At 40.1% G+C, this 20,244-nt stretch overlaps 1 protein-coding gene across 8 annotated transcripts in view; it reads right to left on the bottom strand.

Moving 5' to 3' along the window:
• ep400 (E1A binding protein p400) overlaps window positions 1–19,994 on the bottom strand; it is a 151,469-nt gene extending 131,475 nt beyond the window's left edge. For 2 of the 8 annotated variants that reach the window (XM_043715350.2, XM_043715352.2), the window contains exons 1-4: window positions 19,634–19,993; window positions 11,086–12,473; window positions 998–1,111; window positions 775–862 (exon numbers count right to left, since the gene is read on the bottom strand). In XM_043715350.2, the coding sequence (XP_043571285.2) occupies window positions 775–862; window positions 998–1,111; window positions 11,086–12,444 (1,561 nt within the window). In that variant the 5' untranslated portion in view covers window positions 12,445–12,473; window positions 19,634–19,993. Of the gene's footprint in view, window positions 1–774; window positions 863–997; window positions 1,112–11,085; window positions 12,474–19,633 lie in introns of all 8 variants that reach the window. The other 6 variants (XM_043715355.2, XM_043715357.2, XM_043715351.2 and 3 more) reach the window with 5 other exon arrangements.
• Between the last annotated feature and the right edge of the window lie 250 nt (window positions 19,995–20,244).

Raw genomic sequence — 20,244 nt, 5'->3', positions numbered from 1 at the left:
CAATGCAACATACTTTAAAATTTTTATCATATACTGTAAACTTTATCAGAGACAGATTCTGAAGTTGGGGAACCATGAAGCATTGTCAACGCCAAAGTAACACAAGTGACGTGAGTGGTCATAAACACTTATAAACATAAATAAAAGGAAGTTGTGTTCATGGAAGCAAAAATAGCAGCAAATAAACAAGAGGATAAACTAGAAAGGCTCAATATCACCTGTAACAGCTGCAAAACAATCTATATCAGAAGAGTAGTGAGGTAAGTGCCTTTAACATTGCCAAGAGGGAGAGGAAACTTGAAAGAATGTGAAGTAGGAACACTTCAAAAGGAGAGCACATACCCCCAACAACATATTAATTCACCAAATACATGGATAATGGATGGCTCTAGATTGGTTATGGGAAGAAAATCTAACCTAAAGCAGCAGCAATTTATGTTTTGTCATTTGAACAGAGATTGAAGGAATGCTAGAATCCTGGTCGCATATAACATGCAACAGAGAACCTTTAAGCTTTCTACATTATAGCATGGTTTGCCATTTCAGATTTTAAAATGCAACATGGGGCAACACAGCACAAAAAGCAGTACTGAGTTTACGATAAAGGATCCTTTTATTTGATTTATTTATTGTTACGTGTACTTGCTACATGTATTAGTGAAAAGTGTTGTATAATCCTCCAATCAATGGAGGTCAAAGGTAAATTCACTCCACATAAATTATACCATATTTGTGGCACAAGTACTTGGGAAACAGTTTCAAAAAGAAACGTACCTGTTTGGGACAAAGCCTGCTGTCTTTTGAAAGCTTCAATCTCCACTGTATTGGCTGTGCCTGCCACAGGTGTACCTTGATGTGTTTGCTACAGAAGGACAAGAGAAAAAAAAGCACATATCAGAAACAAGCACAGTAACCACAGCACAATGATGTAACAGGTTTTCACCCCTGTATTGCCATAATGATTCACAGACTTGTCAGTGCCACATTGACTCCTTACCTGAAACTGTTGCTGCTGCTGTGTTGAAAATGCAGCAGAAACATTAGGGGGAAGCTGTGTTGCTATGGCAACTGGTGTCCCAGTCTGGCCATCCTTTCCTGTCACCACTTTTACCTTAAATAAAAACAATGCATTCATTCACAGGTTCGAAACTGAAACATTAAGTCTGAGTGAAAGAAAGTAATTTGTGGTACAAGGACAGCCAGGAAACTTCTGTTTGAATTATTTTTCTTCCTAGGCTTGCTTCACGGATTCATCGCAAACATTTTGTCGATTTTCATTTTTACCAATTGGTTTGGCGAACAAAGAAATTTATTCAAGGCCAAAATAAGATCTTTTGCTAAAACAACATCACTTGAAGCATCTCTGAAGGCAAGAATCAGTATGAATTTGAACCCAATGGAATCACATTTGAAAGTACAAACAAAGGCGACCTCAAAAATTCTGAGATGTGGAGACAGACGATGGGAAGTAATTATGTTGTTTTATTGATTTAAATGTTAATTCATTAAAATTTCTCTGTGTAAAGGCCACATCTTTTTTTATTTAATTTTATTTTTGGAATGTTGTCTAAGAAAGGAAGATACTGCTTTAAAACAAGGAGGCTGTGCAAAGAGGTTCCCTCCAATTTTAAAAATCAGGTTTACTGGAGCATATTGAGATTTTCCTGGAACAAACACTGTAAAAGTTCATAAGTTCAGAACTAAGGAACAATTGCTTGGCAATGTTTCGATTGGCTTCTGGACAGGTGACCAAGGCTTGTGTAGAGCCAGTGCAGCAAAGAACCCACTCAGCCTGTGAAGCGGCAAAGAATCTCTCATGTGGATGGACCACCAAATCTCCAGTAACTGCTAGCTGCCTTCCACTTTCACCTTCCGCCTTTTCAAGATGGAATAAAATGTCTTTAAAGGCAGTGAAAGAACAAATTCTCAATCAGTGAATGGAAGAGAGCATTGGTTTGCCACCAACCTTGTGTCAACAGCAACGAGCTAAGAGGAATTAGAAAAAACAGAAAGAAACACCGCATCGGTTCCTCTGTACAAATGCGTGTGTGAGACAAGATAGAGTTAAAGTTGTAGAGTTATAAGCTAGCAATTCATATTTCCTAGCTGCCACTGGTTAAAGATAATTTGTTGGTAATAAACAGTTATTCTTCTGTTAAATTCAGAACTCCTCTGGTGAATGTTGTATTTTAATCTAAGTTTGTCAATCAAGTAAACTTGGAACTTTGGATAATCTGACAAGATCTTTTCACATTTGCGATGACTCCAAGAATAGTAAGGCTCAATTTCAGTGCACTGCCCCAGTGAATCTGAAAAGGTTTTATTTTATATAAAACAAGACACTTGAAGAGTTAATCACAGAAGCCTTCATGTTGATTATCACAATTCAACATCAGTTTCAGAAATAAAAAAAATCCTAAAACCTCCCTCAATGTTCCAAAAGACCTAAAGAGAGAAGCCGGCAGTTAACAGTCCTGCTACCTCAGATCACTTGCAGCATGCAGTTTTAGAACTACTACTGCCACTTAAGAGGCCACGGATTTTAAATCTGCAACAGGCGGAGGCATGTCTACAATTAAGTCTTTTTCTTTCATGAACTTTATGTTTACTTTTATTTTGTACAAATTGCAACCACTGCTTGTATTCTACAGAGACTTATGATAACAGGGTTTTCTAAATTAAAAGCACTGAGTATAATAAAGCATCACCAAAATAGGCTAAAACTACAAACAGAACTTGTATCATCATTTTAGCAATCCTCTTCGAGACATTAAGCACTGGTAATTACATATTATTTCAATCAAACCCTACAAACATCAGGTAAATCTTGCAATAAAGAAGGTTAAAGTCTCATTGTCAATAAAACAGAAAAAGTCAACACCTCTCAAGTAAATGTCAGAGTGAGAATACCAGATTCTCAAAGCAAAGACATTATAGGATGTCAAGTGATATAGGAGAGGTTGCAAACTTAATCCATTAATATCACTGTCCTTGCTAATTTCCATAAAAATGAAAGTAAGGCCGGTCTATCAAAGTTAAATAAACATGAAAACCAATACTAGACTGATTAGTATTTCTAACTTTTGAGACAAAAAAATTAAAGCTATTTGCCTTAATTTGTCTACACAAGATAGCAAATTCCTCATTTTAGCATATTTCAAGAGTTTGAATTACATTTAATTAGATAAACTATAATACAACAAAAATCATAAACCTGTGCACAACTCCAGTCAACACCATCCACTGGATATTTTTAAAGGAAACACTTATTTAGGAAATCACCCATGTAAACTTGACATGTTATTGCAACCTGTCACACTGGGTTTTGTTGTGGAATCTCTGCTTTGCATGTTCTTCCCAGCCAACACCTTAGCTAAGACTGCCAAACAATTTTAGCCTTCTCTCCTTCTCAAATTTAAGTTCAGCTTTGCTTCTGAACTACAAATCGTTGCTCTACAAAAATTACATAACAAATAACTTTAAGTGAAGATTAAGCTAAGTCTGCAGAAGCTGGATCCAAATGCTGTATCCCTTTCCCTCACATCAAAGAATGCAATGGTTTTGAATTTCCAAATGCAGTGTTACAGAATACAAAGATTTCAAAACTACGAATCTTTAAAGAGTCCATTAGGTAGCTGCCCAAAATGTAATTACTATACAGAAAGCCAATTCATAAATCTTTTAATTCATTACAGCATACTTTTAAAATAGGACTTCCAAAAGCATCCACAGCAGCTGGCAATTGTCCTACATAATTAAAAACCCATGAGCTAGAGCTGCTTGATTGGATCTGTCACTTTGTCAAATAGCTCAGTAAGTAGTTGAATATAATACGTGAGCTCAGGCTAGAAGGACAGGAGTGATTTAAAACAAACCAAAATACATGAAAACCCAATACAGAAGTACGCCTATCAAACTTAAAAGGGCACAGCATATTCTTAATAGCTGAATCATTCATTTAAAACTGCTAATAATTTAATCAGGTTTAAAAAAAAATCAGTAATAACTGTCTGGCTATTCAGGTGCATACAATAAATCCCATGGAGCTATTTGAAGAATAGGGCCCACAAATCGGCTGGCTGACATGGTTAGAGTGCAGTGCTAATAACGGCAAGGTTATTAGTTCAATCATCCTACTAACTAAACCTGCTGGCTTCTAACCGAGACTTTACTGATTCACATTTAGGGTCCTCTTGTGGCATAGTGATAGTATGCCTGCCCCTGGGTTCAAGTCCCAACTGCTCCAGAGGGGTGTAATAACATCTCTGAACATGCTAATTAGCTGGGCACTTGTGGCACAGTGGCAATGTTCCTAGCTCTGAGTCAAGAGGGCTGGGTTCAAGTCCCAACTTATCAATCTCTTGTTGATTATACTCATTGACATGGCTTCCACAGTAGTGAGAGATAGTGAATTCCACAGGCTGACCACTCTCAGAGAAAAGAAGATTTCTTCATCTTAGACCTAAATGTTCTACGTCATATCCTGAGACTGTGACCCCAGGTTCTAGTCTCCGCAACCAGAGAACTATCCTCCCTACATTTAGTCTGTCTAGGCCAGTTAAAATCTTTACTTTATCAACTCTGATTTAAATGTGTGGTGCAGGAAAAGGCACAGCAGGTTAGCTGGCATCCGAGGTGCAGGAGTGTCGACGTTTCGAGCATGAACCTTCATCAGGACATTTAAATCAGATGTCCCCCCCCCACCCCCCAATCATCTAAACTCTAGTGAATACAGACTCGGTCAAGCCAATATTACCTCATAGGATAGTCCTACCATTCCCAATACCAAGCTCGTAGACATTCGCTGCACTCCCTCTATTTCAAGTATATCCTTAGGTCGGGAGACCAAAACTGCAAACAATATCCCAGCTAAAATATTGCCGAGGCCGCTCAGAGCTACAGAACGAAATTCCTACTTTAGAACTCAACAGTAAGTAAATCTCCTTAGTGCAGATGGTTTGGATGGAGCCATTTTTGTCAGATGTGTTCAGTATGTAGGCAGGCTGATGAGGGGAGAGGCTATTTTGGATTTGGTGCTCAGCAATGAACCAGAACAGATGTCAGATCTTGCTGTGGGAGAACACTTTGGTGACAGTGACCACAACTGCCTCACGTTTACTATGGCTTTGAGAGGGAAAGGAGCAGTTACATAAGGTGGAGGAAGCAAAGATCTAACACAGCTTTATAGAGGATTACAGGAAAGATCAGGGAGAACCCAAAAGGCATTTCACTCATATGTGCGGAATAAGAAAATGATCTGGGAGAAGGTAGGGCCAGTCAGGAATAGCGTAGGGAACTTGTGCGTGGAGTCTGAGCAGATAGGGAAGCCTTAAATGAGTTTTTTGCTTCGGTTTTCACTAAGGAGAAGAACCTTGTTGTGAATGAGAACTTTGAGGAGCTGGGAAACAGACTTGATCAAGATCAAGATTGAAGAAGTTGATGTGCTGGAAATTTTAGCAGACATTAAGATTGATAAGTTCCCAGGGCCTGACCAGATTTATCCTAGGCTGCTCGGGGAAGCGAGAAAGGAGGTTGCAAAGCTGCTGGCGAAGATCTTTGCTTTCTCACTCTCCACGGGAGTCGTACCAGAGGACTGGAGGGAGGTGAATGCTGTTCCTCTTTTCAAGGAGAGGAATAGGGAAACCCCTGACAATTACAGACCAGTCAGTCTTACATCTGTGGTCAGCAAGGTTTTGGAAAGAATTCTGAGGGATAGGATTTATGACTATTTGGAAAAGCATAGCGTGATTAAAAGAAATCAGCTTGGCATTGTGAGGGGCAAGTCATGTGTCACAAATCTTATTGAGTTCTTTGAGAAGGCGATGGTTCAGGTCAACAAAGGTCGAGCAGTGGACATGGTGTCTATGGACTTCAGCAAGGCATTTGATAAGGTTCCCCATGGTAGGCTCATTCATAAAGTCAGGAGGTATGGGATACAGGGAGATTTGGCGGTCTGTATTCAGAATTGGTTGGCTGACAGAAGGCAGAGAGTGATTGTAGATGGAAAGTATTCTGCCTGGAGGTCAGTGGTGAGTGGTGTCCCACAGGGCTCTGTTCTTGGGCCTCTGCTCTTTGTAGTTTTTATAAATGACTTGGATGAGGTGGTTAGTAAATTTGCCGATGACACAAAGGTTGGAGGTGCCATTGATAGTATCGAGGGCTATTGCAGGCTGCAGCACGACATAGTTAGGATGCAGAGCTGGGCTGAGAAATGGCAGATGGAGTTCAACCTGGATAAATATGAAGTGATGCATTTTGGAAGGTCAAACTTGAATGCTGAATGTAGGATTAAAGACAGGATTCTTGGCAGAGTGGAGGAACAGAGGGATCTTGGGTGTTCAAGTGCATAGAGCCCTCAAAGTTGCCACCCAAGTGGATAAGGTTGTTAAGAAAGCATATGGTGTTTTGGCTTTCATTAACAGGGGGTCAAGTTTAAGAGCCGCAAGGTTTTGCTGCAGCTCTACAAGACCCTGGTGAGACCACATTTGGATGACTGTGTCCAGTTCTAGTCGCCTTACTGTAGGAAAGATACTGAGGCTTTGGAGAGGGTGCAAAGAAGGTTTACCAGGATGCTGCCGGACTAGAGGGCTTGTCTTACAAGGAGAGGTTAACTAAGCTCGGACTTTTTTCTCTGGAGAGGAGGAGGAAGAGAGGTAATCTGATTGAAGTATACAAGGTAATGAGAGGCATGGATAGAGTCAATAGCCAGAGACCTTTCCCCAGGGCAGGATTGACTGGCAGGAGGAGTCATAGTTTCAAGATATTGAGGAAGGAGTGGAGGAGACAGAGGTGGATTCATCACGCAGAGTTGTGAATGCATGGAACGCGTTAGCAGCAGTGGTGGTGGAAGCAGAGTCATTAGGGACATTTAAGCAACTGCAGGACATGCATATGGACAACAGTGAATTGAGGGGCACGTACGTTCAGTTATTTTATTTTAGATTAGGAATAATCCTCGGCAAAACATCGTGGGCCGAAGGGCCTGTTCTGTGCTGTACTGTTCTATGTGCTATGTTCTATGTAAGTAAATGATTGCCGGTCAATTAACCAGTTCATCATTGTGCTGATTGAGGAAGCAACGTGGGGCAGGATAATAGTAAAACTCCCTGCTCAATCAAACAGAATCTCAAAAATAGTTAGATCCACCTGAGGTTTGCCATCGTCTGTCATAAATGTGAAACTTACACTGTGCGTTAATTAGAATCATTGGTTATTGGGATAAACCTGTGATAGTAACACTCAAACAAGACATATAAAGTAATGACGAGAAATAAGCCGAACTCTGATCATCAGACTTCAGCTCGACATCACTGTTGACTTCCTTATAAAGCAACAATACACAAAATCAAGGAAAAGGAACATTTATCCTTTTGTAGAAAATGTGCAAAACTCTTTTACTCATCAGTGCATGCATACAACAATCCTCACTTTTTTGTCCATGTCTGTTCAGAATGTATATGTAGGAAGTGCAGAGGATCAATAATAACTAGTTTCATCATTGGCTCAAGTTCTATTATGCGTCAAATTTAAAACTTACACTCTTGTAACTAAATGTTTCCGTGACTTCGGTCCTCTCCATCTTTACACTTCCACCAACTGTACAATCTTCCAGGATCTCTGCATTCCTCAAATTTTGACCTCTTTGGCATTTCCAATTGTCCTTGCTCTGCCATGGGCAGCCATGACCTCAGCTGCATTGACTGTAAAGCTCTGGAATTCTCTCTTCAGTCCCAAGACCTAGGTTTTGGTCACCTTTCTCAATGTCCCCTTTTTATTCCCACCTGGAGTCAGATATTTTTGATTATACTTCTGCAAACTGCTTCAGGGCATTTTATCACACTAAAATGCTACATGGACTGCCATTTTTTAAAAAAAATTATTATTGGAGGACCACCTCCACAGCAACACACATAATAAAGAATTCAACACACAACATGCATTCATCCAACTAACAGTTATTGAAAACATGGATCACACTGAAGTGAAAGAGATTGTGGATAATAACAAATGTAGACAAATTAATTCTTAAAAATCAAGTCAATGAACATTGCAAACAATGGCACAAACAGCTGACATGAAAACTCTCAACCTGTACAATAAATTATAAATAAAAACACAATGCAAAGTAACTTTTAGCATCAGTATGCATAAATGTTGAACGTCTATCAAAATTATTGCTGTTGTACACAAAGAAGTTTCAAAGTCAAAGTTACTAAAACCCTGCTGCAAAAACTGATAGACAACAAAAACAGCTCTGCACGTATTGCCCAAATACAGGAATCCTTTTTTTTAAAAAATGAAACTTTAGGAAAATAAAACATGTTCACTTTTTGACTGCACTAACTGAATGGAGTGCATTAGACACTTTCACAAGAACTACATTCAGGAAAAAGCTCTTCTCACACAGGGTTGAGAGCATGTGTAATGCACAGTTCCAGAAAATCTTAGATTACAAAGCAAAAACCTACTGAATTACTTATAAAGAAAATTACTTGGAAATCAAGTGCTTTAAGCAATTGCAGAAAAGGCAGGAAATTAAGATTTTAAAAAAAGATAGAACTGGTGGGGCAGATTCAACAGCCAAATTATTACCAAGATGCAATGAACATTTTAGCTTTTGTGGATGTTATAAGTAATTTACAGTCCAAAAAGACCATGCAAATACCCACAGCACCTAAATATAGAAACAGTTTACTGTAGATCACGTCTGAGCCAAAGGTAAATCCAACAGCAAATTCCTTTTAAATTAAACTTTGGGTATATAAATAAGTACTTCTTGATTAAGGATACTGGGTTCTTTAACAGTAGCTGGACATTTCAAGTATAAAACTACAAACAATTACACAATTACTTAGCCCATCTCAAACACAACTTTGCCTGACCAGATGATCAAAATCCCAAAATTTTCAGTGGTTTAGAAATGTAATACAGAATTACAGAGTCTAATACAAATCACCATATTCTACTTTTGCTTTCAAATTCTGACCCAACTTCCTCTTAAAATGCTGTTCACCAAAACTATTACATACATTAGCAAGTTTCACACAATTCACTATGATAGTGAGTTTCATACAATCACTAGTTAAAGAAGTTGCTTTTGAATTCCCTGTTTGATTTCTTGGTGACCCCCTTATAATGAAGTACTACAGCGTTCTGATTTTGATGTACTGCCAGATCGCGGTATAGTTTAGCACCAAGTGGTCCAGATTTGTCAAGCTTATCCACATTCTGGGCTCTTCCCAGTAATATTCATTTCATTGATTCTTAATTTAAAAAAGACAAAATGTCTTTATTGTCTGCAGAGTTTTTTTCTCATATTTGTAGTTTTTGCCCCATATATTCTACACTCAGCAAAAAAAAAAGTGGTTACACCTTGGCTTCTGCTGAATTTCGTGGTTAACATTACAAGTTTTGATGGAGTTATGTTTTAAAAGCCTCAACTGCAGTTGTTTACACAGATCACTTTCCAGTCGATTTCAACATAATGTATCCATACTTCATTAATACTGAATAATTTAGCCACTGTATTTATGAAGTTGTAAATTAGAAGTGTTTGCAAATGTTGGCTTATCCATAAAAGCTTTGAAAGAAACAAATTACATTAACAATTAAACGGTATTTAGTCGACCATAATCTAAATTGTACTTTAACTCTTGTTTCAGGACTTATAAAATATTAAATAAAAAACATAGCAGAGTACGAAGAGAAAATCATTTCTTCTGGCCTTTTAAATCCACAGAGATTTTCAGAATTGTTGTAATACATTCAAAAGTGATTCTGTTTGCTCTACTGTTTTTTTAAAAAAAAGGAGTTAACTTGATTGTTTTTCTTTCTAGGCAAATATACACATATACAATTAGAGCCATTTCATCAAAATACCCTTGGTACCTGTTTTTGCCAAGAATGGGTGAGCCAAACCCAATGAAGAACTGTAATTGGCAGATCAGTCTGGCTAAAGAATCAAACTCAATCTGTGGCATGGTGTACCCAATGCTTTACTGCTGGAGAAAAGACTCTACTCCTTCGAGTATATAAATTAAATGTCTAGAAGCGTTGAACTAAAAGGTATACAATATCCCAATCCTTAGAAAATATCACATCAAGCAGCGCAGCAGAATATTCCTGGCTTTCCTTTCACCCTTATACAGAAAACCAACACTAGTGAAAATGGATGTGGCTAGATGGAGATAATCAACAGGCTAAGGTGATAAAATGAGCAAGTTGAACAGATATGTGGAAAGAAACCATGCACTCAGTTAAGGTTTTCCATTACATTTCCACCAATTTATATTACTAAACAATGATATAAATGGGTAAGATATCCCACAGATATTCAAAGGTGATGTGTTGAAATATCGAAATATTTTCGCTTCACACCCAACTCCATTTATTCTGAATGTCCATTACAAGGCTTGTGTGATTGGTCCAAAGTTTTGACTTAGTCAAGATTTTACATGACTCCAGTTGGATTCCGTTCAATCAGAAAATTCAATTTTTAATTATCTAAAATGAATTTGGCCCCTTTTAAAGCTAGAACGTTTGAAACTAATCACTTAAATATCATAGACTGAAGCAATGACAACACTAAAGTATAGAAAACACCCACAAAATAATTGGAATTATTAAAGAATTAAACTATAATTTAACTTGCACTGTGGACATTGATCGTACATTCAGTAATAAATGGAGACATTCTACACATTAAAAAATGGCAGCGGAATAAAAGAATGTGGGTTTTCAACACCACTACAACCAAGATGAAAATGATTTGTTTAAGTCTTCTAAACAAACTGCTGAACAAAGCAATATGGGCTGAGATTTTCACCCTTATGTTAAGCAGGGCAAGAGCGTGGTTGCTAATGCCAACAGGCAAGAAACTTCAAAATATTTCTGCCTTTAAAAAGGTTTGCAAACATCCTGTAGTCCAAATTTCAACTGATGTGAAAGACAGCCGAAGGATCTGCTTGTTAGTGAAGAGTTTATCATTTGCCTAGGCATATTGGCATAACCACTTTCTCGTGCTGCATTGTCACAAATAATGAAGTATGAATGGTCATTGGGCTAAATAGTAAATTATTAGTTTACCTCATCATTAATGACCTCAGACTGCTCCTCCTCTTCTTCCTCTTCCAGGTCCAAGTCATTTTGCTTCAAATATGCCAACAAGGCCAGACACGGCTTCCTTCTAAATGCCAAGTAATCCATCATATTTCCTTGACGGTGCTGAAGGAAGAAAAGTTCAATCAAGTAATCCTTAAATGTCTCTCGTAGAGTCTCCATTTCAGCAAGGTGGTGCTCCAAACACTGCTTTCTCAAATGAGAAATCTCTGGGGTGGCAGGTGGAATCTCTTCCAACTTCTTTGGTTGTTTCCTCACGAACGGGATGCAACTGCTACTAGGAGTCAGACAAGTTGATGCCAAGGTCTGCGTCACAGTGTTCCGAGATGGGCTAGGTGGTGTTGGAGATGTTATCCCAAACACTGATGGCCCTCCCACACCCGCGGTAAGGGCTACAGATGTCCTTTCATAATTTACAGGTCTGGCTATCTGCTGACTGTGAAGAACTTGCTGTTGCTGCTGCTGAATCAGCTGTCCCTGTATGATGCTGCTGATCTGCGGAGGCAAGTTTGAGGTGGTGATGTGGCTCGGACTAGGCAAGGGTTGCATTGCGCCACTGGCAGCAGGACTCTGAGGTCCCAGGTGGTGAATAGTTCCACCAGTCTGGGAGTGAGGCTGAGAGAGTCTGCGTTCTCTGGGTACAGAAGCAGAGGTGCCCACCGTTGTCAGCTGTATCTGTCCACCAACATTTGAAGTGATCTGAGTGAGGCTGGATGGGTCCTGGTACACAAAGTGCCCAGCACTGGATGGGCTAAGATTCAGTTGCCTGACCAGCACATTGGCATCCACAAATCCTCGGGTTGGACTCTGGTTGCACATGCCCAACCCTGGGGCTGCGGTCCCTGGCCGTTGCACACTCTGCACAAGTGTTGCAGGGCTATGCTGTGTGGGGCTCTGTGGCTGGACTTGAGGTAAAGGAGAGGTGACTTGAATGTATGAAGGTGATCCATGATCAAACCGCCTTTGTTGCCCCACAGCCTGTGAGCTGTACTGGAACCCTGGGGATGCTGGGTTTTGAATTGGTAAGGGAGCCAACGTAATTTGTTGACTCCCGGCCATCACTTGGCTCACGTTCTGCAGCGTGATGTTAACATTCTGGGCCGATACAGGACTACGATTCATTATAAGTTGCTGAAGTTGGTAATTGGGTGACTGGGGCCCAGAAGGACTGGCCACAGTACGTGGTACAGGGCTGAGGGCCGGACCAAACACTGTGGCAGGAGACTGGGGTAAAGGAGTCTGATCATCTCCCTCATTGCCTGTATACGACTTGGATCTCTGCAGTGGGCGCTGTATGTTTTGTGAACCACTGCCATGGTGCATCATCACCAATATTCTTCTGGATGAGTGCTAACCTAGAAGAGAAAAAAATCTTTTGTTAAGAATAAGCTTCACTGACAGTAACGATAAAAGTGATTTTGTGCAACAAAACTGTAAATCAATATAATGTTCAAAAGCAAATTTTAAATGAGTTAAATTATTTTAATAGCAAATATCAGATCATCGCAATTTTTTTAGCTCAGTCAAAACATTTTAGACAATTTTGTACTAAATCTGATGTAATCTTGGTAGCTTAGCTATTATGACGACTTATTGGGAAAATCTTGGTGCTTTCACAAATTTGTGTTGACTGCAAACATTTAGTCATTAAGACTTTGCTGTTAGTGGGACTGTGCAGTATTGTGGAAGAGACGAGAAGTATGGACACAGTTTAAAAACACAGTATGGAAGCGAGGAGGAATTTCTTCTCAAGAGGATCAGACGTCTATGGAATTCACTTTCCTAGAGAATGGTGGAGACAGGACCATTGAGAGCGAGAGAGCGAGCCACAATGACACAAATGGGATGGAGAAGTTTCAAGCGACCAAATAGCCAAGTCCTGCTCTTAATTCACTTGTTTGCATGTTTACTACAAGAGTACCTACACATCAAAAAGTTGCGGCAGTTTGGGACATCAAAGATGATTAAAGACAATACTTTATTTTCACAATCTCTGTTCATGATTTACATTCATGTTTTTGTTTGGACACCATCTACAAAATATTTTTAAAATATCATCCATTCAAAGTAAACCTTACTGCTACCTTCTTTAATACAGAAAGGGAGCTACACAGGTATTAAAGCTACTCAACATTCCATTATTCACCACACACTGGTTGAACAATTAACCCTTTTGCCCTACCACCAGCAATTCATTGTGAGTCAGGACCCTATAAATGGTTAAAACAATCACACTGTGTGTATTAGGAGAAAGCGAGGACTGCAGATGCTGGAGATCAGAGTCAAGATGTGTGGCGCTGGAAATGCACAGCCGGTCAGGCAGCATCCAAGGAGCAGGACAGTCAACATTTCAAGCATACACTCTTCTTCAGGAAAAGTGTATGTTCAAAACATTGACTCTCCTGTTCCTAGAATGCGGATTGACTGGCTGCGCTTTTACAGCACCACACTTTTTGGCACTGTGTGCATTGGATTGTACCTCATATTTGTATTCTTTAAAATAAAGTTGAAAAAAACGTAATTACAAGGGAAAGAGTTATCACTTCATGATCCCTGTTTTTAGTCCAAATGCACTGGTCAGATGGGCAGAACAAGGAAAATGGAATTTGATCCTTAAAATTATAAGGTGAAACATTTTCGGAGGACTAACAAGGCAAGGGAGTTTACAATGAACAGTAAGATCCCAGAAAGTACAGAGAAACATTTGTGTGCATATCCACAGATCCTTGAAGGCAACAGGGCAGTGTTCTTAAGAAGGGTCGCAGGAATCAAAACATGGAACCAAAACATTATCTCTGCTATTTCTCGACAGATGCTGCAGTTTTTCCAGCACTATCTGGTTTTGTTTCTGATTTCCAGCATCTGCAGATCTTTGGCTTTTTTTGTTTAGAAAAGGTAGATAATGTGGTTGAGGAAGCATATGGGATATTTGCCTTTATTGGTCAAGAAACTAAATCGAAAAGCAGGGAAGTTAAAATAAAGCAGTATAAGACATGAGTTAGACCACAGCTAGAGTAATGTACGCCTTTCCAGCCGCCACACTATAGGAAGGATGTGACTGCACTAGACAGGGTACAAAAGAAAATCATCAGGATGTTGTAGAGGCTGGAACATTTCAGCTATGAACAGAGACTAGATAGGTAGGCTAGGACTGTTTGCTTAGAGCAGAAAAAGTGATGGTGAACCTAATTGAGACATATAGAATTAGGTGGGGCACAGATGGGGTAGACAGGAAGAAAATTGTTACCTTTAGTAGAGGAATTAATAACCATGGAACACAGATTTAAGGTGAAGGACAGTAAGTTTAGAGGAAATGTAAGAAGTTTTTTTCCATCCTGAAGGTGTTAGGTATCTGGAACTCACTGACTGAAAGGGGCAGGAACCATTACAACAATTAAGTACCATTCAGATGATCACCTGAAGCATGACAGACAAGTCTGGTAAATAGGGCTAGAGTAAGTAGATGCTCAATGACTAATGTGGACACGTTGGGTCTAAGGAGAGTATCATTTTCTATGATACAAAACTCCATGACTCCATAACGCTTCAATTTTAAAACTGCTTTCCTCGTGTATATATCTATCAAGGTCTCACCACTCCCTTTAACTTCCTCCAGCTACAAAACCTCAAACCATTTCCCATTCCCTGGACTCTGGCCTCTTGTGCATTGCCACTTGCTTTACTCCATTACTGACAGCCATGCCTGCCTTTTCCCATGTTTGATGCTCTGGAGATAGTTCCAGAAACTCTCCATTTCTCTCTCTCTTTTTGGATGCTGCTGAAATGTACCTCAACAAAGATTTTAATCATCTTTCTGACAGACTCTTATAGAACACTGCCAATTTTCAGCTGACAATTTTTTTTATTTCTAAATGCCTAGGTTGACCTTAGATTGAAACTCTGGACAATGCAGAGCATCTTCACTTCTGGAAATATGTGAAGGAATTAGAAACAGTCTAGAGATTTCCTGCATCACAAAGAAAGGCTAGAAAGGTAAAGGCTGCTCTTCTTGGAACAGAAAAGGTCGAGGGATGACCAAAGTAAGGTTTTCAAGAAGATTAAAGGTTTTGATCAATTAAGGAGCAAGTACGGTACAGAAACAGGCCAATCTGCCCACCTGGTCTCTGTCAGTGTTAATATTCTGTACAAGTTTCCTTCCAGCCTCTTTGGTGAAAAGCTATCAGCATATCCTTCTAACAAACAGGGAAGGAAAAACAGTTGAGAAGCTGGAACAAGAAACAAACAGTAAGTCATAAGCAGTCTTCTGCAGAAAGGACATAGTAACCAGCAAAGTGACCGTCTGTGTCATGGCAACGAAGAACAAATGGCCAGTCTGGTCAAAAGGAGAGAGCACAAAAGTGATTTCAGACTATAGGTAGACAAAATCTGGAAAAGAAAGCCTGCGGAGACATTTGAAGGGGAGGACAGGATTCTTTAAGGATAAAATGGAATACAAGGAGCCAGAAGAGAGAGTATGGCAAAGATTGCAAAAGGTGAGAAATGTAAAATTGTCATTTTTAAAAATTGATCGCAGTTTTTTTTCAGTACTTATTAAAACAATATTAATATTGCATAATAAGGCATTGCATCCCAACAGTGGAATGATAGTTTGATAAATGTGGTACCAAGGGTTTTTAATGTAATGAGCTGCATTAGTCTAACTTTAATTGTTAATGCAAGAATAATATGTGGAATGCAAAAAATGCCTTGAGCAACAAAGCCTGTTTCTTTCGTCAAAACATTAACAGGCCACAGTTGCACTGGTTCTGTGAAACAATTTCATCACCCAAGGAAAAATTATGTCTTGCCCCATTATTTCAAGCAAAATCTCTAATACAACAACCATTAGTCACCTTACTCTTGACATTTTTTCAAAATAATAATATTTCATTAAATTCACAAGTATTATTTGTAGCATTATGAGCATAGAATTTTCAGAGAGAAACAACCAGAATTATGGAATATGTTTCACAAGACACTAGTGAAAATAAATATCATATGCAATAAAATACTAAATGTGACCCCGGCAACACCAAAAAAGCTGAAAAGAGCAACATGTGGCCAAAATTTTTGATCATGCCCTCATCAGTGCAAATCTATGTATAGTGAATTTAAACAATTCAACTATTTATTCTACAGAAGAGTGTCAGATTGACAGGCAAGTTGATACTCATTGGCCGGGACTCTACCATGGAAAAAGCAACACACTGAACTACACAGGGTTTCCAAGCTTCCAAGTAATTCAGAAAAGGTGCAAGGCTTGAACATATTCCTTTTTGTTTACAGAGAAGGGTTCATGTATGAATGCACTTCCAATCTTTTAGCAATTGTGTCAGGTAGAAGAAAGTGATTTTTTTTTAGGTAACAGTATCAAGGGATATGAAGTAAAATGAAGCTGAGGTATAGGTCAGCTATGATCTAACTGAACTATTGAGCAAATTTGAGAAACTGAATGCCAATTAAGTCCTCAAATGCTTGGATGAAACATAACAGCAATGATTAGCTTTGAGGAAAAGATAGGTGAAGGCAAATGGAGACCCCTTACTGTCAGAAACAAGGTAAGTTTTAACAATGAGGTAGCAGACCCACTAAACACAAGCGTTGGCTTTGCCTTCAAAAAGGAGAAAACAAACATGATGTTGGGAATCTCAGAATCTAGTGAGAGTGAGGAAGGAAATCAATATTATTAGCAAAATAATATTGGAGAAATTCATGGGATTAAAGGCCCAATAATCTACATCTCAGAATACTTAAGTGGCCCTAGAAATAGTGACCACAGAGTATGAAACAGTTCCAATGGACTGGAATGTTGCTAATGCAATACCACTATGCATGTAGGCACTGCAGGTAGTGAAGAAAGCTAATAGCACGCGGGCCTTCATAACAAGAGGGATTGAGTATAGAAGCAAAGAGGTTCTTCTGCAGCTGTACAGGGCCCTGGTGAGACCACACCTGGAATACTGTGTGCAGTTCAGGTCTCCAAATTTGAGGAAAGACATTCTGGCTATTGAGGGAGTGCAGCGTAGGTTCACGAGGTCAATTCCTGGAATGGCGAGACTATCTTACGTTGAAAGATTGGAGCGACTGGGCTTGTATACCCTTGAGTTTAGAAGACTGAGAGGGGATCTGATTGAGACGAATAAGATTATTAAAGGATTGGACACTCTGGAGGCAGGAAACATGTTTCTGCTAATGGGTGAGTCCCGAACCAGAGGACACAGCTTAAAAATAAGGGGTAGGCCATTTAGGACAGAGATGAGGAGCAACTTCTTCACCCAAAGAGTGGTGGGTGTGTGGAATGCTCTGTCCCAGAAGGCTGTGGAGGCCCAGTCTCTGGATTCATTTAAGAAAGAGTTGGATAGAGCTCTCAAGGATAGTGGAATCAAGGGTTATGGAGATAAGGCAGGAACAGGATACTGATTGAGGATGATCAGCCATGATCATAATAAATGGTGGTGCACGCTCGAAGGGCAGAATGGCCTACTCCTGAAACTATTGTCTATTGTTTATTGTCTAAAAGAAATATTATATACCTCAGGCGACAGTGTGGAGTTTGCACATTCTCCCCGTGTCTGCATGGGTTTCCTCCAGGTGCTCCGGTTTCCTCCCACAGTCCAAAGATGTGCAGGTTAGGTAAATTGGCCATGCTAAATTGCCCATAGTGTTAGGCGCATTAGTCAGAGGGAATTGAGTCTGGGTGGGTTGCTCTTCGGAGGGTCGGTGTGGACTGGTTGGGCCGAAGGGCCTGTTTCCACACTGTAGGGAATCTAATCTAAAAAAACCTGTTACTCTGACATCAGGAATAGGCATAACGCTTTAGTTCATTATAAAAGATTTAATATCAAGTACTTAGAAAACAGTGACAGGATCCAACTGAGTCAGCATAAATTTACAAAAGGGAAAGCATGCTTGACAAATCTACTGGAATTCTTCAAGGATGTAACTAGAAGAATTGATAGGGAGAAGGCAGCAGACGTGGATTTACTTGGACTAAAGAAGGCTTTCAACAAAGTCCCACGTAAGAGTTTAGCACATCAAATTAAAGTGCATGGGATTAGAGGTAGTGTACTGACATGAGAACTCATTGGCAGACAGGTCGGAAAAAACGTTTTTTTTCCCAGAGGCAGATAGTGACTAATATCACTAATGATCAGCGTTTGGACTTCAACTGCTCACAACATGAATTAATGACTTAGATGAGGGAACTGAATGTAATGTCTCAAAGTTGGCAGATGATATAAAGTTGACTGAGAGCATAAGCTGCGAGGAGATTGCAGAAATTTGGATTGTAATTTGGTCAAGTTGAACAGGTAGGCAAATGCACAGCAGAGGAAGTATGTGGATAAGTCCAAGCTATGCAATTTGTTAAAAAAGACAACAGTTTGGGAAAGGAAGTGGTACCATAAGACTTGGGTATCCTTGTACACCAGTTGCTGAAAGTAAGAAGGGGATGAAGAAGGGAAATGCTATGTTATAGAATCACAGAGCTGCACAGCAGGGTATCAAACCCGTTGGTCCAACACATCCATGCCAACTAGATATCTTAATATTTGGCCCATATCCCTATAAACCCTTCCAATATACATACTCATCCAGATGCCTTTTATATGTTGTAATTGTACCAGCCTCCACCCCTTCCTCTGGCAACACATTCCATAGATGAGGACAGAAAAAGATTGTGGCTGTAAAGGTTGCTGCTCTTTTGAGATATTTTCAGTCTAGGAGCAGTAATTACTGTTTTATAAGCTGTTGTATATTGGCCTTCACAGGAAAAGGATTTGAGTACAGGAGCAGGAATGTCTGCAATTATACAGGGCCTTGGTAAAACCATGCCTGGAATAGTGCATGCAGTGTTAGCCTCCTTAACTGAGCAAGGATATTCTGGCTATGAACGGAGTGCAACAGGATACACGAGACTGATTTCTGGAATGGCAAGACTGACATAAGGAAAGAAACTAGAGAGGTTAACACAAGCTTCACTGGAGTTGAGAAGAAGGGGGAGGGGTCCTCATCAAAACCTACATAATTCAAACAGGACTAGACACAGAGAGGCAGTGTGGACTCAATGGGCCAAATAGCCTGTTCCCACACTGTGGCAACTCTATGATATCTGGACAAAAGTTGCTGAACTTGATAAAACTGTAGAGTACATTTGCCAAACTAAAATCCACCAGTTGTTCTACTCTCACTAGATCAAATTACACATATAGAGGAAACTAATATTAGCTCTTGAAATACTGCTGGCCGGTTACAGTTATTTTACAATAATATAAAGTTCTGTTTGTAGAAAATTAATATTGCTCCATAATATACTTTCCTCCTTTTAGACTGCAGCTACTTATTTGCTCTTAAAACGCCAGGAAAGCTTGCAGTCTCTGTTGTAAGTTGTAAATAACATTAGTAGGTGCATTGAGCCAAAGGGCAGTGCGCGCCCCCACGCTCCACCTGCCCACGATGCGCGCCCCCGCCGGCTCGCCCTGCGCGCATGCGCCGATGCAGCCTCCCGCCCGCTTACCCGATTCTGTCTTTCACAGCGACCGCGGGAGCCGCGCCTCCATCAGGCCGGTCCCGCCGCCTCTCTCCGCTGCGACGACCGGGAGACCCTCTCTCCGTCCCCACCGCCCCGGAGGAAATCGAGGCACGACAATTAATAAGAAAGGGAAGGCCAGGGCGGGCGGCCTTGCCGAACGAAACGCCGATCAGAGCCCACAATCAAACATGGCGTCCGTCTCTCTGCCAGCCCTCACTCCCCCTCCGCCGGAAGTACGGGCAAGCACGTCGCAGACGTCCCGGTGGCACATCCTTCTGATTGATGTCCGCGCTGACAAATTAGCACTGGCAGCCCATGAGGAGGCGGGACCTAGTCATGAATCTGCTCCATTGCAATGTACATATTTACGTTGCAGGGCACCCTTATCGCAACTTATGTATTTGCATTACAATGCATATCCGTTACAGTAAACCCCCATTGCAATGTACATAGTTGCATTGTAGTGCACCTTACTGCAATGTCCATATTTGTGTTGTAGTGCACATCCACGGCAATGCACATATTTATAATGCAAGACATTCCCACTGCAATGTATATATTTTTAATCAACCTGTTCAGAGACGTAATTACTCACC

This window comes from Chiloscyllium plagiosum, unplaced genomic scaffold (genome assembly GCF_037043375.1).
Source record: "Chiloscyllium plagiosum isolate Xiang-an unplaced genomic scaffold, Cpla_swu_hap1 HiC_scaffold_24, whole genome shotgun sequence".
Classification (NCBI taxonomy): domain Eukaryota; kingdom Metazoa; phylum Chordata; class Chondrichthyes; order Orectolobiformes; family Hemiscylliidae; genus Chiloscyllium; species Chiloscyllium plagiosum.
Note: the sequence above shows the minus strand (reverse complement) of the source record. Positions and strands in the feature narration are given on the sequence as shown.